The sequence below is a fragment of the Petaurus breviceps genome, unplaced genomic scaffold (genome assembly GCF_028583685.1).
Source record: "Petaurus breviceps papuanus isolate PSGF00001 unplaced genomic scaffold, PetGlider_PUasm1.0 90654, whole genome shotgun sequence".
In the NCBI taxonomy this organism is placed as follows: Eukaryota; Metazoa; Chordata; class Mammalia; order Diprotodontia; family Petauridae; genus Petaurus; species Petaurus breviceps.
Genome location: NW_027187301.1, coordinates 6,344,904 through 6,368,068, shown reverse-complemented (window position 1 = coordinate 6,368,068; position 23,165 = coordinate 6,344,904). Strand labels below are relative to the sequence as shown.

The 23,165-nt window shown below is 38.9% G+C and overlaps 1 protein-coding gene across 1 annotated transcript in view; it reads left to right on the top strand.

Annotated features, from left to right (window-relative positions):
• The window catches only part of LOC138143747 (choline-phosphate cytidylyltransferase A), an 84,501-nt gene that overhangs the window by 38,487 nt on the left and 22,849 nt on the right, over positions 1-23,165 (top strand). The window contains exon 6 of the mRNA XM_069065018.1: positions 17,006-17,132. Coding sequence (XP_068921119.1) covers positions 17,006-17,132 — 127 coding nt within the window. The remainder of the gene's footprint in view (positions 1-17,005; positions 17,133-23,165) is intronic.

Genomic DNA, 23,165 nt, shown 5'->3' with positions numbered 1-23,165 from the left:
GAAATAGCCTTTGCCCTCAAAAGTCTTACATTCTAATAGGGGAAGATGAATTCAGAATAGGAAGCTAAAGGAATATGAGTGTATTGGGAGGGTGTGGAGGGGAAGAGGAATGGAAGGTAGCTGCTATTTGGAGCCTGGAGAGGAATGAAGACATGGCTGGCCAAGTAAAGACACTTTACTTAAAATTGGGATTCTGGGAGGAACCAACCAGTCAGAGGAAGAGGGTACAGGGAAACACTGGAGGTGATTCCATGGGAAATAGGGTGAATGGTGATTTCACAGGCAGATATAGTGACGACAGAAGGAAGAGCAATGTTGGGGGAAGAACAATAAGTTCATTTGAGATATGTTGATTTTTGAGACAAGAGATGTAAGTGGAGGTAGATGTCTTATATGATTTTAGAAATATGGGTCTGAAGTTCAGGAATAATGTTGGGGCTAACCATGAAGATTTGCCAGGCCATCTGGGTTGAGGCACCAGCTAAAGCTTTGAGAGTAAATAGATGGTTGAAGGGGAGAAGTATAGAGAGAAGTAGAGTCTTGGGAAACATTTACCCTGAGGCTGGTCAGGAAGAGGAGGTATCAAAGGAGACAGGAAAGTGATGGTTACAGATAAAGAAGAAGAACAAGAGAGCATAGAGCATAGACTGGAAACTGGGCAGGTCAATGAGGAAAGAGGAGGGCTTAGCAATATAAGAAGATGAACAGGTCTACAAAGATTGAATAAAGAAAAGCCTTTTGATTTGGTCATAAGAAGATCATTATTTGTCTTTTGGGGAAGCACTTTTGTGAAGTTAAATTAGCTTTACAAATGTAGAGTAAATGGTATGAGGTTTTTTTTGTTTGTTTTTTGGCTTTTTGGAGGGGGTAAGGCAGGGCAGTTGGGGTTAAGTGACTTGCCCAAAGTCACACGGCTGGTAAGTGTTGAGTGTCTGAGGCTGGATTTGAACTCAGGTCCTCCTGACTCTAGGCCCAGTGCTCTATTCACTGCACCACCTACCTGCCCCATATGATTAAAAAAAAAATTATTTTTAGAAGTCATCTAGATAGTGCAGTAGATAGAGTTCTGTACCTGGAGTCAAGGAGATATGAGTTCAGATGTTGCCTGAGGCCCTTATTCTCTGGGCAAGTCATTTAACCCTGTTTTCCTCCGTTTTCTCATCTGTAAAATGAGCTGGAGAAGGAAATGGCAAATTACTCTATTATTGCTACCAAGAAAACCCCAAATAGGATCATAAAGAGTCAGACAGGACTGAAACTACTCAACGACAGAGTACTCTGTCTCTCCAACTGCTCCCTCCATCAAGAAGAGCAAAATGCTTTGACAAAGAAAACTTTTGTCGTACACACAGCCCAGCAAAACAAATCCCCACGTTAGCCATGCCAGAAAATGTGTGTCTGCATTTCAGTTTATTACCTCTCTGGCAGGAGGTAAAGTGTGCATGTTTCATCTTTAGTTCTCTGGACATTATGAATTTCATTGTATATTGTTCAGACTTCTAAAATCTTTCATACTTGTTTGTTTTTTATAGTATTATTGTCATTGTATAAATTGTTCTCCTAGGTTCTGCTCAATTTGCTCTTCATCAGTTTATAGAGGTTTTCACAGTTTTCTTGGAAACTGTCCATTTCATCATTATGGCAGAGTAATACTCTATTAAATTAAGATAACAAATGGATAAAGCATTAAGCCCTCATTATGTCCACAGTACTTGCTAAGCACTGAGATTACACATAGAAAAGTAAGAAACAGTCCATGTTATTAATAAGATCAGATTCTAATGGGGAAGACAACCCATATGAATATATAGATGGCTGGGTGATGCAGTACTTGGAGTCAGGAAAACCTGAGTTAAAACTCAATCTCAGACACTTTGTGACCCTGGGTAAGTCATTTAACTTCTCTTAATCACTGTCCTCATCTGTAAAGTTTCTTAATCCTTTTACCAGTGTCATAATCAGTGTCCTCATCTGTAAAATGGGGATTATATACTAGCATCTACCTCCCAGAGTTTTTGTTAGGATAAGATGAGATAATATTTATAAAACACTTTGGAGTCTTTAGAGTGCTATATAAATGCTGCTGCTGTTGTTTAATCTGTAAGTTCCTTGCAAACTGAGATCTAGGAGTCTCCCACCACATCTGGGGCCATCTCCAGTTGTCCTGATCTACATCTTGCCACTGGACCCAGATGGTTCAGAGGAGAGAGGTTCAGAGAGAAAATGACTTTTCACAGCCCTCCCTCACTTAAATGCAGTTTACTTGCCATGACATCATCTTCCTGATGCCTTGGTCCTCTTCAAGAAGGAAAGACAAGACTTCAGGAGAGTACATCAATGGCAGCTGTGGCGCTTTCCAGACTTCTCAACCCATAAACACCAAAGAGAATGTAAAAGGTCAGTAGGGAACTCTGTTGGAACTGGATGAGAGGAGAGCACAGTCCAGCTCCTGCGCCCAGGGCGACAGAGGTGGCAGCACGGCTGCAGCTGCTGCCGTGTGGCTGTCTCCAGACCTCCTGGCCTGCAGATCATAGGGGGACCAAGCGACCATTCAGAGGGTAATCGCTCTTGCTTTGACCTGTTTGGATCTGGGTTTCAGTCTTGGGTGGTCCTCGGGTGAGGAATGCTAGTGTGCCAGAGCTTGTGGTGGCTGTAGAGAGGGTGCCCTCTTCATAGCTCTGACAATATCTCTGACAACAGATGTGCAAAACCTCAGAAATTTGGGACAACAGCTCTATACACTCTGGAAGCAGAGTTCTACTGTGGCAAAGAGTTCAAAAGTCAGGTAATTGATGGCAAGATGAGCAAACAGAGGAAGCACAATCAGACCATAGAATCTTTTTTGGGAGGACAAAGAGGATCAAAACATGAAACTAGAAGAAGACAGCAAAGTCAAAACTCCTGCATCAGAAGCCTCCAAGAAAAATATGAATTGATCTCAAGCTGTGGAGGAGCTCAAGAAGGATTTTGAAAATCAAGTAAGAGAAGTAGAGGAAAAATTGGGAAGAGAAATGAGAATGATGCAAGAAAATAACGAAAAGCAACTCAACAGTCTGCTAAAAGGAGACCCCCAAAAATACTGAAGAAAATAACACCTTAAAAAATAGACTAACTTAAATGGTAAAAGAGGCCCAAAAAGCCAGTGAGGAGAAAAATTTTGCCTTAAAAAGCCAAATTGGCCAGATGAAAAAGGCATTTTAAAAACTCACTGGAGGGGTGGCTAGGTGGCACAGTGAATAGAGCACTGGCCCTGGAGTCAGGAGGACCTGATTTCAAATCCAGCCTCAGATACTTAACACAAAAATTAGCCATGTGACCTTGGGCAAGTCACTTAACCCCAATTGCCCTCCCTCCCCAAAAAAACCTTACTGGAGAGAATAATTCCTTCAAATGGAAGGAAATGGAAGCTCATGACTTTATGAGAAATCAAGATACTATAAAACAGATCCAAACAAATGAAAAAAATAGAAGGCAATGTGAAATATTTTATTGGAAAAACCACTGACCTGGAAAATAGATCCAGGAGAGATAATTTGAAAATTATTGGACTACCTGAAAGCCATGATAAAAAAAAAAGAACCCAGAAATCATCCTTCAAGAAATTCTCAAGGAAAATTGCCCTGATATTTTAGAACTAGAGGGCAAAATAGAAATTGAAAGAATTCACTGATCACCTCTTGAAAAAGATCCCAAAAAGAAAACTCCTAGGAATATTATAGCCAAATTCCAGAGTTCCCAGATCAAGGAGAAAATATTACATGCAGCCAGGAAGAAACAATTTGAATATTGTGGAAACACAATCAGGATAACACAGGATCTAGCAGCTTCTGCATTGAGGGATAGAAGGACTTGGAATTTGATATTCCAGAGGTCAAAGGAGCTTGGATTAAAATTAAGAATCACCTACCCAGCAAAACTAAGTATCATGTTTCAGGGAAAAATATGGTCATTCAGTAAAATAGAAGACTTTCAAACAATCTTGATGAAAAATCAGGATAGTTGAAGGGAATATATACGTGTGTGTCTGTTTATATATGTGTATATATATGTATATATGTATTTATAGGAGGGTGTAAGTGTATATAAATGTGTATGTGAGTATGTGTATATGTGTGTACATGTATACATAGAGGGCACAGGATCAGCTGAATATGAAGGGATGGTATCTAAAAAATAAAATTAAGAGGTGACAGTGGAATATATTGGGAGGAGAAAGGGAAAGATAGAATAGGGTAAATTATTTTATATAAAAGAGGTAAGAGAAAACTGTTACAGTGAAGGGGAAGAGCAGGAAGGTGAAAGGGAATGGATCAACCTTACTCTCATTGAATTTGGCTTAAGGAGGGAATAATATACACACTCAATTGAGTATCTTACCCTACAGGAAAGTAGGGGGGAAGGGGATAAGAGGGGGTCTGATAGAAGGGTGGGCAGATTGTGCGAGAGGGTAGTTAGAAGCAAACACTTTTGAAAAGGGACAGGGTCAAAGGAGAAAATAGTATAAGTGGGAGGGTGGGATAGGATGGAGGGGAATACAGTCTTTCACAATATAAGTACTATGGAAATGTTTTCCATAACTATACATGTACAACCTGTCTTAAATTGCTTGTCTTCCCAGTAGGGGTGGGTGAGGAGGGAAGAAGGGAAAGAATCTGGAAATCAACGTTTTAAAAACAAATGTTAAAAAAAATTCTTTTTTTACATGCAACTGGGAAATAAGCTATATAGGCACTGGGGTATAGAAATCCATCTTGTCCTACTGGAAAGTTGGCAGGGGGATGGGAAAGTATATAAGAAAGAACAGATTGGGGAAGGGTATCCAGTATGCTTGCTATCTTGTGGTGGGGATTGGCAAAAGACGGGGAGAAAATTTGTAACTCAAAATCTTGTGGAAATGAATGTTGAAAACTAAAAATAGTTGTTTTTTTTTTTTTTAAAGAAGGAAAGACAACAACAATCTGCGAGCCAAATGGAAAAATCCCATGGTCCTTAATGGCAAAACAGATGCTTCTTTTTAAGGGTCATTTCCACTGGTGAGATCTTTTCACTTTCTGATGTCAGTGCCAAGCACTTTGGTGGCAAGTTCTTTCTAGGAAATAATTTGTTTAAACATCTCCCAAAGGCTGGTCACCTCCTTATTTTTCAGTTTGGGGCTATCATGAGAAAGAACAGCAATAAATATTATTGTATATAGTTCTTTTCCATTTTCTTTGACTTATTTGCAGGCACAGGTCTAATAGCTGAATCAAAGGATATATGCATTCTTTGATAATTTGGGGGGCAGAGTTCTAAATTAGTTTCCAAAATGACTGTACCATTTCACAGCTCCACCAACAGTATATTTCTGTAGCTCTTTTCCTGCAGGCCCTCCAACATTTGTCTTGTTTTTTTTTTTTTTTACCAGCCTAAATGTATGTGAAATAAAACCTCAAAACTGCTTTAATATGCAGTTTTCTAATTATTACTCAGTAAGATAATTTTTTTAGATGGCTTTTGATAATAACTTTTCTTCCTTTGAAAACTCCCTCCTCTTATCCTTTCACCATTTATCTATTGGGAATACTTTTATAAATTCCAGTAAGTTCTTGTCTTGACTATAAGACCTTGTTATCAAAGAAACTTGTGAAATAAATGGTATGATTAGAGAAGGGCCAAAATACCCTAGCCATAAAATGTAGCTAAATTTTGATGAGAATTTGTAGGAACTTGGGGACTTATTTTTTTGTTTTGTTTTGTTTTTCCATTTTTTCAAATGCTTTATTAACTTCTGATTTACATCATTCATTTCCGCCAGATTTTGAGTTACAAATCTTCTCCGTGTTTTTCCCCTACCCACCGCCCCAAAATAGCAGTCCCACAGGATATATCCCCTCCTCCAATATGCTCCCATATTTTATCCCATACCCCTTTAGACTTTTCCAGTAGGGCATGATGGATCTCTATGCCCTAGTGCCTGTATATCTTATTTCCCAACTACATGTAAAATAGTATTAATAATAGTGTGTGTGTGTGTGTGTGTGTGTGTGTGTGTGTGTGTGTGTGTGCGTGTGTGTGTGTATGTGTATATATATATATATATATATATATATATATATATATATATATATATATATATATTTAAGCATTTGATTTTAAAACTCTGAATTCCAGATTCATTCCCTTCCTCCCTTGTCACTCACACCTACTGGGAAGATAAGCAGTTCAGTATAGGTTGTACATGTGTAGCTAATGCAAAACAATAACATAGTAGATATATTGTAAAAGACTGACTATATTTCCATCCCACCTCCCACTTTTTCTATTCTCTACTTTGATTCTGTCCCTTTTCAAAAGTGGGTGCTTCCAACTTCCCTCCCCCCCCCAGCCTGCCCTTCCTTCCATCATCCCCCCTCTCATACCCTTCCCCCCTATTCCGCCTGTAGGGTGAGATACCCTATTTAGTGTGTATTTCATTCCCTCCCCAAGCCAAATTCAATGAGAATAAGGTTGACCCATTCCCTTTTGCCTTCCTATTCTTCCCCTCCATTATAACCATTTTCCCTTGCCTCTTCTCTATGAGATAGTTTACCCCATTCTGTCTCTCCCAGTCTTCTCTCATTATATTCCTCTCTCACCTTTTAATTTTACCTTTTAAGTATCATCCCTTCCTGTTAAATTGGTCCTGTGCCCTCTATCTATGTATACCTGTAAACATATATACACATATTCACATATGTATTCATATGCCCATTACCCTCATATATAGACATATATATATTTCTATTACCTTCAACTATTTTCATACTGAGAAAAGTTTCATCAGTTACAATTATTGTTTTTTCACATAGGAATGTTAATAGTTCAACTTTGATAAGTTCCTTATGATTTCTTTTTCCTGTTTACCTTCTCATGCTTCTCTTGCTTCTTGTATCTGAATGTGAAATTTTCTATTCAACTCTGGTTTTTTCATCAAGAATGCTTGAAAGTCCTCTATTCCACTGAATGACCATATTTTCCCCTGAAACATGATACTCAGTTTTGCTGGGTAGGTGATTCTTGTTTTTAATTCCAGCTCCTTTGACCTCCAGAGTATCATATTCCAAGCCCTTTGATCCCTCAGTGTAGAAGCTGCCAGATCCTGGGTTATCCTGATTGTGTTTCCACAACATTCAAATTGTTTCTTCCTGGCTGCTTGTAATATTCTCTCCTTATCTGGGAATTCTGGAACCTGGCTATAATATTCCTAGGAGTTTTCTTGTTGGGATCTTTTTCAGGTGGTGATCGGTGGATTATTTCAACCTCTATTTTGCCTTCTGGTTCTAAAACATCAGGGCAGTTTTCTTTGAGAACTGCCAGGAGAATGATTTCTAGATTCTTTTTTTGATCATGGCTTTCAGGTAGTCCAATAATTTTTAAATTATCTCTCCTAGATCTATTTTGCAGGTCAGTGGTTTTTCCCATGAGATATTTCACATTGCCTTCTATTCTTTCATTCGTTTGGATCTGTTTAACAGCATCTTGATTTCTCATAAAGTCATTAGCTTCCATTTGCTCCAATTTAATTCTGAAGCAATGATTGTCTTCAGTGACCTTTTGAGATTCTTTTTCCATCTGGCAAATTTGGCTTTTTAAGGCATTCTTCTCCTCATTGCCTTTTTGAGCCTCTTTTGCCATTTGAATTAGTCTATTTTCTAAGGTGTGATTTTCCTGTCAGGCTGTTGACTTTCATTTCATAATTTTCTTGCATTGTTCTCATTTCTCTTCCCAGTTTTTCCTCTACTTCTCTTATCTGCTTCTTAAGATCCTCTATGGCTTGTAACCAGCTTGTATTTTCCTTTGAAGCTTTTGGTGCAGGTATTCTGACTTCTTTGTCTTCCTCCTGTTCCATGCACCTTTTTGTTCCCAAAATAGGAGTGTAATGTTGGAATCTTCTGTCTGCTTTGTTTCCTTTGCCTGGTCATGTTGCCCCTCAGTCACTTGACCCCTGGGCTTTTTGCCACAGTAGGACTCTGCCACCAGACAGGGGAGCTTTCATCCCAAATGCTGGGGTTTTCTCAGCTGCTGGAGGTATTAGATGGGTGCCCTCTCTGAGGCTTCCACACACTCTGGCAAGCTGGACACAGACCCCAGGACTTTCACCCTAGACTGCAATCCAGATCCAAGCAGGTTAAAGCAAGAGCAATGGTCTCTTGGTCCCCCTACACTCTGCAGGCCAGGAGCTGAAGCTGCCACATGGCGCTGGCTGGCTGTGCCGAGTGTCTCAGCAGCTTCTTGCCCTCGGCTGATGCACTCCCACTTACTGGATCCCAAAGTCCAGACTGCACTGACCTCTCACTTTGTCCTTCGCATCTATGTGGTGATGAATCTGGAAACGGCCACAGCTACTGCTGATCTGGAGTCCCTCCGGTGTAACCTTGAGCAAGTTACTTAATCCTGATTGCTTAAAAAAAAAATAATCATATTGTTAACCCCCATCCCTACAGTCCCTCCCCTATTAAAAAGATGGGAAAAAGAAAATGAAAAAAATGTTCTAACAAACAAGTATTGTCAAGCAATACATGCAGTGGCTGTGTCCAAAAATGCATCTCTCTCTCTCTTTATCTTAAGTTCATTGATTCTCCAAGAGGTAACAAGCTTCATTGGATGTCCTCTGGAGACTTAGTTGTCATTGCATTTGATTAGCTTTCTTATATGTCTTTCAGAGTTGTTTTTCTGCATGGTTATTGTGTTTGCAGAAATTGTTCATTGTTCTGCTTCTGCTTACTTCATTCTGTATCAGTTTATATTGTCCAGGATTCTCTGAAATTGATTCTTTTGTTATTACTTAAGGAACACATTGATACACCACAGTTTGTTCATTCTCTCTCCCATTGATGGGTGTTCCCTTAGATACTAGTTCTTTTTTTTTCTCTTTAATTCCCCTCTCACTTGATACCGCAGTTTATTTTTCTTGTGAGTATTACTTGTTAGATATTATCCTCCTTTTCTCCTTCCCCTCTTGTTATCCATTTGATATATATCTCTGCCATTTAATGTAATTCTAATTTTTTGGGAGGGGGGAAGGCAGAGCAGTTGGGGTTAAGTGACTTGCCCAAGGTCACACGGCTAGTAAATGTTAAGTGTCTGAGGGCGCATTTGAACTCAGGTCCTCCTGACTCTAGGGCCGGTGCTTTTCACCTAACTACCCCATATTATATAATTCTGCACTATCTATACTATATATTGTGTATGTATGTGAGAGAGAGCTTAACTTTCCTTTGTTCATTTCAGATAAGAGTGATTTAAGTCTGATGCCTGTTCTCCCCATCCCTTCCTTTATACTCTTTTCACTCAAACCAGTTCTGAGAAACAGTAAATTCCATGCCCCCTTTCTTCCTCCTTTGTACACTATTATATTTCTTTTACTCTTTTTCGTCCACTCCCTTAAAACAGAATGGAACAAGTCCTCTTGTTTTTCTTATTTAACTTTCAATGCCTTTTGAAAACACTACAGTTCTGAAGGGACCCTTTTTTTCCCCTCCCACTATTTGAATGCTAATACCACATCATCATATAGCCATTTCCAGTTGCTCAGATAAATTTATCTTTCTAGGTTTCTCTGAATTCTCATACTTTTTTTTTTCTCACAGTTTTTACTCAGCTTTAACTTTTTATCAAAGATGATCAAAAGTCCTTTATTCTATTAAAGGCGCATTTCCCCCCTCAGTTTTGCAGGGTAAGTTATTGTTTTGTCTTATGTATTTTTTGCCATGTCTTCTGCATTTTGAAATATTGTATTCTAAGCTCTCCTCTCATTTATGGTAGAAGCTTCCAAGTCTTCTGTAGTTCTGACATTGGTTACTTGGTATTTGAACTCCTTCTTTTATATATAAATCATTCTGCACCTCTCTTCAGAAGTGGGAGTTGGGGGAGGATGGGGGCATGCTTCATCATTTATCCTCTGGAGTTATGGTTGATCATTGCATTGATCAAAATTCTTAAGTCTTTCACAGTTGTTTTCCTTCACATTATTGTAACTATATAAATTGTTTTCTTGGTTCTGCTCATTTTGTTCTGTATCAGTTCTTATATTTCCCCAAGTTTCTCTGAAATTGTCCATCCCATAATTTCTTATGGCACAATAGTATTCCATTACATCCATATACTATTGTTGTTCAGCCATTCCTTGTTATTTAGGCAGTGGCTTAGTTTCTAGTTTTTTACTACAAACAAAGCTGCTATAAGTTTTTTTAATATGTGGATCCTTTTCCTCTTTCTTTGAGGCATATGACAAAAATTGTTATTTTCTCTTAGAAGTGATATAATGTGCTTTTGTTGTCATTGTTTAGTTGCTTCAATTGTGTCTGTCAGTTCATGACCCCATTTGAGTCCTTGATCCACACTTGTTAACCAAAATTCAGTTTTAGAACTGGAAGGGACCTTAGTGATCACTTAATCTAATAGCCACATTTTTAAAGATAGATTAAAAGTGCCACCTTGTCTCTTCTTCTTTCCCTTTTCTCCTTTCTTCCCCTTCCTCTTTGCCTTCCTGCCCCCTTTCTCCTTCCCCCTCTTCCTTCCCCCTCTTCCTTCCCACTCTTTTCCTCCCTCTCTGTTGTTCCTTCCCTTCCCTCTTCCTCCTCTCCTCTCCTCTTTCCTTTCTCCAACCCCCTCCATCTAATTCAGGTGTATTGCTTTTTCTACCATAACATGCTGCTTTTCAACATAGGTAAATGTTGCAGAATATATTTTAAAAAATTTTAATTCTTACCTAAAGTTTAGGTGTATAGGATTTGGGGACGGGGCCAGTGCTTTCTGAATGCCACTTTTAAAAGGAAAACCACCCTCACTTCTTGTTCTAGAAAATGAAGAATGTTATTACTTACTTTACTCCTGAACAGTTTTTTCTTGAGGTAACGTCTCCATCTGCTGGAACTTTTAAGTTTTTTTCTTCCAATGGTTCTTAAAGGTACATAATTATAGTTTTTTAATGTTGACATTAGTAGTGAACATCTTTGGCCTCCAGAACAGCAGAATAATAATATCTACCTTAGCAGTTTGTGTATTACTTTCATTTCCTATTAACAAATATATTTATAGTCTGATAAAAATCCATAAATATTCATGCAAATGTGTTTGCCCCTTTATACTTTTAGTGAAACCCCATTCTTCCCAAGTTGAAGTCTGTGACTTGGATTTTTAAAAGCAAAAGTGTTTCTTCCATTCAGAGCATAGCACTAAACTTTGAAGATCAGACTTAAGACCTACTTTCTATGTGTTGATGTGGAGGTCTTTTCTATATGGGATTTAGAGAGTATCCTTCAAAAGATACTAAGTTGAAATACAAATTTAGTAAGTACTACCATTAACAGAAAATCCAAGAGACTTTGTTTGAGGTTAATAATGCTAGTGGTTGCCATAATTTTTTGTGTGTATTTTTTTAGTGGGGGCAAAATTTATCTTGGCTATAATTACATAATTCCTGTCTTTCATTTCCAATTTCCCACTGGAGTGTTTTTTAAAATTATAATTCTTTGTGTTGTTCATTTTCTGTTTGTTTAAACTCTAGTATTGTATGGTCTAAAGATCAAGGGAATTAATTGGTTCCAAGCTGTCTTTTATATGGTGGGTCTTTGGAATGCTCTCAGGCCACATAGTTTGTGCTCTACCATCTGGCCGTCTGGTATTGGAGAGAGTGTCAGTTTTTAAAACAGAAATACATTTAATTAGGACACAAAATTAAGAGAAAAGTAACATAATGAACTAAATTTTCGTTTCCCTTTAACTTCAGACAAGGTGTAGGTGGGTGTGCTGTCTCTAAGAGGAGTTCTTCATTTGGCATCCGAATTTGTTTTTTTTTAATTTTGATAATTGTATTTCAGCATAATTAGTTTCCTTTGTAATCCTGCATATTTTATTTTATTCATTTAAAAACGTGATTCTGAGAATGGATCCAGACATAAAAAAGGTGAAGAACCCTTGCTCTGTGACCAAAGTTAAGGTAGAAAACTTCACCTCCAAAGTCACCCTGAGTTGTGTCCTTTGGGTAGAGGAGTTGGTTTATCAGGCTTTATCCAAAACATTCACTAATTAGAAACAGTTTTCTGAGTAGTAGAACACCTGTCAGTTGAGAGAGAGAGAGAGACAGGGAAAGAGACAGAGAGAGAGAGAGAGAGAGACAGAGAGAACGTGTGTGTGTGTGTGTGTGTGTGTGTATGTGTGTTGAGGGTCTGTGTTTTGTAACAGCTGGTGGACATTGTGTCCATAGAAAGTTATTCTTGTGACAACTAGACTTTGTAGTTGACTTGTCAAGTCATCCTTGTAGTCAGTTCCTCATGAGAGGTACAGGTTCTCTGTTGTAGCCCTCCACTCAGAGCTCCTGCACAGGATGTGCTCAGGCTGTTCATTTCATAAGGGTTTGCAGGCACTGTACTAGGCAAGAGCAAGCTTACTCTTTGTGGGAAAGGGTGGGGAGGAGGCCTGCACACAAAGGGACACTGTCTAGTTGGTAGTCTTTTGGCTGCTGATTTGTTGGTCTTAGGGTCATTTTTAAAAAAAATGCAAATATCCCTGAGAGGGGTACTATCTTGAACCTTATCAACTAATGCTTTAATTATCCCTTAGTAAGGAATACTTAATGAGCTTCCAAGAGAAGGATGTTAAAGGCAGATTTTACCTGTTTCATGATTTTGCCTAAGGTTGAACTAGCTATACAGAACCATGGCTAGTACAGCCATTGATAGCCATACTATAGTTTGCTGATTCATGACTAGAATCTTTGTTACTTGTTTGAGGCTATGTTTCATTAAATACTTGAAATTCTTTTTTTTACTCCCATTCTTCTGGTCATCTATACTTTTACTTTTTACAACTACAGATTCTTGGGTGCCCTTGTTTTCTTTTGCCTGTGGCTAGCCCAGTATATTTGTATTATGGTAAGTGTTGCTTCAGTTCTGCTAGCTCAGGAGGTGCGCAGAATGAGCAAGAGCAGTTCAGATTTATGTGAGAAGGGGGACAACCTAGAGGACTTAGGTAGAAGGTAGTCTAGGCAGCGGCAGAAAAATGTTTGGGGGCAGTGATTTTATCTCATATAGTTTTTTAAATTTTCCACAGCACCTACCATTGTTTTATCATGGCAACTCAGTGAATACTTGGTGAAGGGAAGAATGAATGGGAGGTAGAGAGAGACAGAGGTTAGAAATATGGAACTATATATATTACAGGGGACCTGTGTTACTAGACAGTAATGAATATAGTCTTTTTCCCTCCAAGGCAATTTGGGTTAAGTGACTTGCCCAGGGTCACACAGCTAGTAAATGTCAAGGGTCTGAGGTCAGATTTGAACTCAGGTCCTCTTGACTCCAAGGCCTGTGCTCTATCCATTGTGCCACCTAGCTGCCCCATAATTAATATATTCTTGATCCTTTTATTTCTTCCTCTTGAAAATGTCAATTTCTTTTTTCATATCGTAATCTCTCTAACAATGACCTGTGCTTACTTCATTTAAACATTTATTGAACAATTTATTAGTAGTAATAATAGTATTATTTTTTCTCTCCTTTTTCATATTTTATTTTACATTATTCATTTCTACAAGATTTTGAGTTACAAATTTTCTCCCCAGTTTTCCCTACCCACCACCCCAAATCAGCATTCCCACTGAATATCCCCTCCCCCAATCTGCTCTTTCTCATATCTCCCCCCATTCCCCCTTCGACTTTCCAGTAGAGCACGGTGGATCTCTATGCCCCAGTGCCTGTATATCTCATTTCCTAGTTACATGTAAAATATTAATAATAATATGTATATATATTTTTAAACATTTGATTTTAAAACTTTGGATTCTAGATTCTTTCCCTTCCTCACTTGTCACCCACCTTCATTGGGAAGACAAGTAATTCAATATAGGTTATACATGAGTTAGCTACACAAAACATTTCCATAGTGGATATATTGTGGAAGACTGACTATATTTCCCTGCATTCTATCCCACCTCCGACTTGTTCTGTTCTCTGCTTTGATCCTGTCCCTTTTAAAAAGTGGGTGCTTCCAACTTCCCTCCCCCCAGCCAGCCCTCCCTTCCATTGTCCCCCCTCTCATCCCCTTCCCCCCTACTCTCCTGTAGAGTGAGATACCCTGTTTAGTGTGCATGTCATTCCCTCCCTAAGCCAAATTCAATGAGAATAAGGTTGTCTCATTCCCTTTTGTCTTCCTGTTCTTCCCCTCCATTGTAACAATTTTCCCTTGCCTCTTCTATATGAGATAATTTACCCCATTCTGTCTCTCCCCATCTCCTCTCATTATATTCTTCTCTAACCTCTTAATTTCACCTTTTAAGTATCATCCCTTCCTATTCAATTGGTCCTGTGCCTTCTCTCTATGTATACCTTTAGACATATATACACACACTCATATATGTATTCACATGCCCATATACCCTCCTATATAGAAATATATGTATATATACATACACACATATACATTTCTATTCCTTTCAACTATTCTCATACTGAGAAAAGTTTTATAAGTTACAATTATCATTTTTCCATGTAGGAATATAAGTAGTTCAACTTTGATAAGTTCCTTATGATTTCTTTTCCCTGTTTACCTTCTCAAGCTTCTCTTGCTTCTTGTATCTGAATGTGAAATTTTCTATTCAACTCTGATTTTTTCATCAAGAATGCTTGAAAGTCCTCTATTCCACTGAATGACCATATTTTCCCCTGAAACATGATACTCAGTTTTACTGGGTAGGTGATTCTTGGTTTTAATCCCAGCTCCTTTGACCTCCAGAATATCATATTCCAAGCCCTTCTATCCCTCAATGTAGAAGCTGCCAGGTCCTGAGTTATCCTGATTGTGTTTCCACAATATTCAAATTGTTTCTTCCTGGCTGCTTGTAATATTTTCTCCTTGATCTGGGAACTCAGAACCTGGCTATAATATTCCTAGGAGTTTTCTTTTTGGGATCTTTTTCAGGAGGTGATTGGTGGACTCTTTCAACCTCTGTTTTGCCCTCTGGTTCTAAAACATCAGGGCAGTTTTCCTTGAGAATTTCTTGAAGGATGATTTCTAGGTTCTTTTTTTGATCATGGCTTTCAGGTAGTCCAATAATTTTTAAACGATCTCTCCTGGATCTATTTTCCAGGTCAGTGGTTTTTCCCATGAGATATTTCACATTGCCTTCTATTTTTTCATTTGTTTGGATCTGTTAAATAGTATCTTGATTTCTCATAAAGTCACTAGCTTCTATTTGCTCCAGTCTAATTCTGAAGGAATGATTCTCTTCAACGACCTTTGGAGATTTTTCCCATCTGGCAAATTTGGCTTTTTAAGGCATTCTTCTTCTCATTGCCCTTTTGAGCCTCTTTTGCCATCTGAGTTAGCCATTTTCCAAGGTGTCACTTTCTTCAGTCAGGTTGTTGACTCTCATTTCATAATTTTTTTGCATTGTTCTCATTTCTCTTCCCAATTCTTCCTCCACTTCTCTTATTTGATTTTCAAAATCCTTTTTAAGCTCTTCCATGGCCTGCAACCAGCTCATATTTTTCTTGGAAGCCTGTACAAAGTACAGGAATTCTGACTTTGTCATCTTTCTCCTGTTCCATGCTTTGATCCTTTTTGTCCCCAAAATAGGAGTGTAAAGTTAGTTGGTCTGTTTGCTTTGCTTCCCTTGCCCACTCATGTTGCCACTCAATTACTTGCCTTTTGAGATTTTTGCCACAGTAGAACTCTGCTTCCAGAGAGGGGATCTTTATCCCAAATGCTGGGGTTTTGGCAGCTGCCAAAGGCATTAGTTGGGTTTCCTCTCTGATGCCTCCATATGCTCTGGCAAGCTGGTCACACACCCCAGGACCTCTACCCTAGACAGCAATCCAGATCCAAGCAGATCAAAGCAAGACCGATTACCCCTCAGACTGGTTGCCTCATCCCTCCACAATCTGCAGACCAGGAGCTGAAGCTGCCACGTAGTGGTGGCTGCACGGCTGTGGCGCCTCAGTGGCTTCTAGCCCTGAGGGCAAAGTCCGGATCGCAGTCCAAATTCCCAGGTCCCAAAGTCCACACTGCACTGACCTCTCACTTTGTCCTTGGCATCCATGGGTTTATAATTCTGGAAACAACCACAGCTGTTGGTGATCTGAAATCCCTCCAGCCGGCGGTTGGTCAGGCTGCCCTGGGGCTAATATCTCCGGCTTGAGTGGGGCTGAGGTCGACTCTCAGAGAGCTGTGCTGGCCGCTTGTTGCCGGCCTGCCTGGCTGTCCTCACTGGGGGGTTACCTTCTCTGTGTCATTTTCTGGGTTCTGTCCCTGGTCTTATTTCAATATTAACTTTTGTTACATGGGGCTTTGTTTATCAAACATTTCAATCCTTTCTTATCAAGTTCCAGGCTAAAGAAATTATTTACGATTCCCTTTATCTTTGCTTCAGCACCTTACTTCACTGTCAGTATTGAGGGGAATTCTCAGAACACAAAAATTGAATTAGAGTGTGAAATTGATCAAAGTATAGCTTCAGTGACTAGATTGCAAATGTCTTAGACGTTTGCTTTTATTTTGGGGGGGAGGTGGGACATGGCCTTTTCCTCTTTCTGTACTAGACCACACTCACCAGGCTTCCTGTGCACCCATCATACCTCCAGAGTTTTCTTGCCACAGATAAGAGCAATAGTAGAGCTTACATAGTATCCCTTTTAAGCCAAGGCACTTTAGTCTTTGACCCACAATAAGAATGTAAATTCAGTGTTACTACATGGATTCTTGTGAACTACAATATGCAGTGTATTTTCTGCATACAGTTGGAGTTGTTGGGCGTGTGAAAGGAATAAAGGTATGACCACCCTTTCAGAGGCATCATTCACTGTTTCTGCCAGATGCTGTGCCTTATTGAGTATTGCTGTGTATGCCAAATGAAACTGGCATCCCTTGTAGAAAGGTACACTTTGGATTTGACCATTTGCTGAGTACATCTGTTGCTGGTGTCAGTGAAATGTTAGCTTGCTTTTTCTTCCCCACTAAGAAGGCAATCTCTTCCTTTTTCTGTGTCCAGGTTAGAGGAAATGGATGCACCATGTTCAACCAAATTGAATTCAAGGAAGAGGAGGAGAGAATCTACTGGACCCAATGGGGCAACAGAAGAAGATGGGATTCTTGCCAAAATACCTCGCTGTTCAGTTGTAAGTAAACAAGTGATTTTCTGATTTGACATCTCTCATCTTCTGGAGGAATTGATAGAGCATTGATGAGATCCGTATTGCATGTTCTCTTAAAAAATGGGAAGATTGCTTATCCACATAGTTGTTAGAAGGCTTGTTCGAGCTGTGTTAGTGTAATATAACCCACAGTTTAGTTGAGCTGCTCTGCACTAAAGTTCAGAAGGAATGTTGGCAAAGCTTGGAGGTATTAGGTACAAATTATGACTAAATAGCAAACTCCAGTAATGAAGTGGGTGAAATAGGGGTTCTGTCAACATGTCTGATTTAGGGTTTTCGCCCTAATCCCATAACCTTTCCAATGAATTCAATTCTTGTACCTAAATTCCTTCCTATTTTGCTGCAAAATATGGGTGTTGTGCTTAATGTAGGGATCCTACTGACTTGGCTGACCTCAGCTCAGAACTCCTGAGTTTAAGTGATCCACTAGCCCCAGCTTCCCAGGACCAAGATTAGGGGGATTACAGACAAAAATATTAGTTACTTTACAGTTCACCAAGTCCTTTCCTTTCAAACTTGTGAGGCAGGTGGGTACGTAGTGCCAGTATTATTATCCCTGTTTTATAGAAGGAGAAATTGCAGTTCATAGAGATTGAATGACTTGCTCACTGTTAGGATGGTTAATAAGTACAGGAGCTGAGAGTCAAACCCAGACCTTTTGACTTAGACTAGTACTCTTCGGCTATGCCACATTGCCATGAATTTCTGGAAAATTATGGGGTTTGGGTGCCATTTTAGATTTTGTTCCTAGAAAAGAGATGAAAATATTTGGTTTAATGGAAAGAACACTTATAGAAGGTAGGAGATCTGCTTTTTAATTTGCTTATTTTTGCTGAGGATTTGTATGACTGGACTTGATTTACTTAATTTTTCTGTGGATTATCTGTAAAATGGGAACTATCACTTTCATAATATGCTTAGAACAGTGCCTGGCACATGGTAGGCACAGGTACTTAATAAAAGCTTATTTTCTTCCCCATCTTCCTCTTCCCTGCTTCACTTATACTTTGAAAGAAAATGAGAAGGCAAACAACATTTTACTAAAAAGTACCATAGACAATGAAGTAATATAAAAAATTTTTGCAGCAGATTTCTCTGATAAAGGCCTCATTTCTTCTTCTTCTTCTTCTTCTTCTTCTTCTTCTTCTTCTTCTTCTTCTTCTTCTTCTTCTTCTTCTTCTTCTTCTTCTTCAGAAGGCAGGGCAGTTGGGGTTAAGTGACTTGCCCAAGGTCACACGGCTAGTAAGTGTTAAGTGTCTGAGGCTGGATTTGAACTTGGGTCCTCCTGACTCCAGGGCTGGTGCTCTATTCACTGCGTCACCTTGCTGCCCCTAAAGGCCTCATTTCTTAAATATATAGGTAACTGAGTCAAAAATTTAAAAATAAGAGCCAGGAAGAAGAGAGTCTCAAAGAGAAGAGGGTGATTAACAGTGTCACATGCTGCAGACGGATACAGAAGGATGAGGATGGAGAAAAGCCCACTAAATCTGGTGACTAACAGATCATTAATAACTCCAGAGAGAGCAGTTTTGGTTGAATAATGAAATTGGACTGCAGAGTAAAGAAGAGAGTGAGAAGAAAGGAAGCATAGATATATATAGCAGATGATCTTTTCAAGGAGTTTAGCCATGATAGCGAAATGATAGATGGGATGATAGGTAGCAAGGATGGTTGGATCAAAAGAATTTTTTTTTGAATTATTATTGCAATATTGCTGAACACTCTCTTTGCTATATTTTCTTTTTTCTCTTTTTTTTATTTATGAATTTGTTTGTTTCCTTTTAGTTTACAGGATTCAATTCCACAATTCCTTGAATTTCACATTTTGTCCCCCTCCCTCCCCTCTCCCCCATGGTGGCTTATAGTCAAGTATAGGATCTGTAAATACTTTCACATTATACATTGGTCAGGTTATAAGGACGGATTGTACCAGCTGGAATGAAAAAGGTAAAGAGGACATAAAACCAAATAAGAGAATGAAAAAGATCAGGTATTTTCCTTCCACCTGGATATAAACTCTTTCTCTGGATGCACATATTTCTCTCCATCATGAGTATTTTGGGATTGACTTATATCACTGCATTGCTGAGAAGAGTCCAGTCTATCAAAGTTGGTCATCACACATATGTTGTGTCTGTAATTATGTACAAATTTCTCCTGGTTCTACTCTTCTCACTCAGCATCAGTTCTTTTAATCCTCTCCAGGTAAATATGAAGACTGCCTGCTCCTCGTTTCTTATAGCACAATAGTATTCCATAACATGCATATACCACAACTTGTTCAGCCATTCCCCAATTGATGGGCACCCCCTTAATTTCCAATTCTTTGCCACCACAAAAAGAGCTGCTATAAACATTTTTGTACATATGGGTCTTTCTCCCATTTCTATGATCTCTTTGGGATATAACCCTAGGAGTGGTATTGCTGGATCAAAGGGTATGAAAGTATTTATAGCCCTTTGGGCATAATTCCAGATTGCTCTCCAGAAAGGCTGGATCAGTTCACAACTCCACCAACAATGCATTAGTGTTCCAATTTGCCCACATCCTCTCCAGCATTTGTCATTTTCCTGTTTTGTCATCTTAACCAATCTGATTGGTGAGATGTGGTACCTCAGAGTTGTCAAAAGAATTTTTTGAGGATGGGGAAGAAATGGGTATGGTTGTAGGTAGTAGAGAAGGAAGCATCCATTAGACAAGGAGATAGTGCTAGAGATAAGTGAGAGAAGGGGCGATCTGCCAGTGAAGATAGGATGCATTGGGATTACTTGTGTATGTACAGAGCTATGCTGTGGCAAGGAGAAAAGCTACCTCTTAGTAGGAGGTATTTGTAGCATGTGATGAAGAGGAAGCTCCTAGGAAATGACCTCAGTTTTTCCAGTGAAATATGAAGCAAGGTTCTCAACAGAGAGGGCTGGAAGAAAGGAACAATGAGAAGTTTGAAGAAAGATGATTGTGGGAAAGCTGCTATGGTTAGGCAGGATAATGAGTCAGTAGGACATTTATACCTTAGCCACACAACAGCAAAGCTGTACTGTGAACCTCTCGTCACATAGTTTATCACCACCTTTGAGACTGCCTGCCACAAACTCCTTACCTCATATTTTTCTGGGTGTCAGAACATTTGCTCTAGAAAATCATAGAACCATGTTATGTTGACCTGGCACACAGTAGATCATACTATATAATTTCATCTAGGTCATTAGTTCTTGACAGTCTCATTATTCATCTGTTGCTTTCCTGGCAAATGTCCCACAAACAACTATTTTCTCTATTGTCCACCCACCTCAGATATCCAACACTTACTCATATCTTCTTTCATTCTTAACAGATGACTTTGCCTCCTAATTTACCTGAGATGAGAAAATTGAGGTCACCAATCATGAGCTCTTCCTTCCCTTATCTTATTCTGGCTACACCTAACCTAATTTTTTTTATCTTGTTCTTTTTTTTTTCCTACAGGCACAGAGAAATAAGTAATCCTTATTTCAAACAAATTTAAATTATTTTAATAAAAAAGTTTTATTTTTTTTCTTTTATTATCACTCTCATTTTTGGATGTGTCTTTTTACCTCCCCACCCTCAGGATTTGAACCTTCTCTTTTGACAGAAACAGGAAGAAATTTGGCATTGATTGCTATTGGTGGCTTCCAAGGGTCTTCCTTGTTTGGGTTACCAACCAGGTTGGGGATCTTTCATTATAATAGGGGTTGAGAAGCCTTTAACGCTTATTGCCTCAAGCCTCAGAGACCTGCAGACTATATGAGTCTCTAGCCCACTTCTGGTCCAGCTGGGAGGCTACCAGCTTGTTTGCCTGCACTAGCTTTGCTGGTAGTCTCCAGTACTTTTTCCCCCTGAGCTTCTAACTGACTTTCAGTGCAGTTCTGGGGTGGAAGGAGTAATTTACTGTAGTTCTTCACTTGATTTCTTGATCATTATTTGGTCTGGTACAAATTTCAGGTTTTTGGTTTTTTTTTGCTGGAGTTGGTATGTTGACCGCCATCTTTGGTGGAAGTTATATTTATCATAACTTATTTCCAATAACATTCCATTGCATTCTTGTGCCACTACTATTTAGCCACCAGTCATTTGGTACCTACTTTGTTTCTAGTTCTCTTTGTCACAAAATCATGCTTCTATGAATATTATGGTAAATATTGAACTTTTAAAAAAATCTTTTTTCTTTCTTCCTTGAGGTTTATGCTGAATAGTGGAATCACTGGGTCAAAGAGTATGTATGAATAGTTTAATAATTTTTCTTACATAATTCTAGATTGTTTTCCAGTGTGGATTGGACCAGTTCATAGCTCCATGAACAGCATATCTGTCTTCTTCCTATCCCTCCAGCTTTGACTATTTCTGTCATCTTTGCCAGTTTGCTGGGTGTGAGGTGAAACTTCAGAGTTATTTTAATTTACAATTCCTTTGTTGTTAGTTATTTGAAACATGTTTTCATAAGGTCATTTATAATTTGTAACTTTTCTATAGAAAATAATTTATATTTTTTGACCTTTTACTTATTGGTGCATTAATGACTTTTGGTCTTATATATTTGTGCTAACTCCTTATTTCCTTGCTTACTACAAACATGTCTAGATTTCCCCCATATTTTCATAAGCCTTCACTAGCCTCTATTACTTCCTCAATTTGTCATCCTGTATTATTTTTTTCAACAGCTATATTGCTTTAAAAAGCTGCCCTATTGTCTCTATTTTTTCCTCTCCTACTTCTCAATTCCTTAAAATCTAGTTTAAATCCCAGTGTAATGCATCTTGTCTGAATCTGGAGTCAGAGGACTTGGGTTCAAATTCTGGCTTTGCCACTAACTATATATGTATCTTTGGGCAAGTCATTTTACTTCTTTGGGTCTCAGTTTCCTCATCTGGAAAATGAGGATAGTGGACTAGATAAACTTTGAGGTCGCTTTCAGTTCTAAATCTATTATCCTATTATCATTTAACTCAAACTTCTCTCTCCAAGGTCTCCATTGATTCTTTATTACTAACTCCAATGACATTTTCTTAGTCTTCATCCTTCTTGACCCCTTCATACTATTTTACATGGTTGACCATTCCCCTTCTACACCTTCCCCCATTCCTCTACATACTTCACTTCTTGGGTTTTTTTTCCCTTGCCCCCACATACTCTTTCCTTTCTGACAGTACTCTGTTTTGGTGTTCTCTTACTTCCAGTCTGACAGTTCTTTCTTTGACACCTTTTCAGCATCATCCATGTCCTGCCCACTCTGTATAGATGTATCCCAGTTCTACATCCTGGACCCTCTTCTCTCTTTACTCTTTGTAAAGCTCATCAATTTCCATTAGTTCAATATCTTCTCTTTGTGAATGACTCACAAATCTACTTATCTAGCCCCTATCTCTCTTCCCAGTTCCAGATCTATATTACCAAAATGAACATTTCCACCTGAATTTCCCACAGGTATCCCAAACTAACCTGTCTAAAACAGAATTCATTATCTTTCCTCATAAACCTACCTCTTCTCTCAGATTCCTGCTTTCTTACAAGGATACTGCAATCCCTCCAGTCACTCAGGTTCACAATCTTAGTCATCTTCATTTCTTTGGCTCCTCCCTTCCCCACAATGTAATCATCTGCCAGATCTTCTCATTTTTATGTCCACACTGGGCCACCACACTAGTTATGGCTTTCATTATCTCTTGTCTCAGCTTAATTGTTCTTTTAATCTCTCCCCTTTCATATGGCTGCCAGATTGCTATTCCTAAAGCACAGGTCATTCTGCATGACCACATCACTCCTTTACTCAAAAAGTCTCTTTGGTTCCATATTCACTCAAGGGAAAAACACAAACTCCTCTTTTTGGAATTTTAAAGCCTTTCATGATCTGGTGTCAACCTATCATTCTAGGCTGATTACACATTACTATCACTACCACCTCCTTGCTCAACTATATGTTAGGTAAACTTGACCTGCTTGATGTTCACTGTGCATGTCATCCCATCTCCCACTTCTACATCT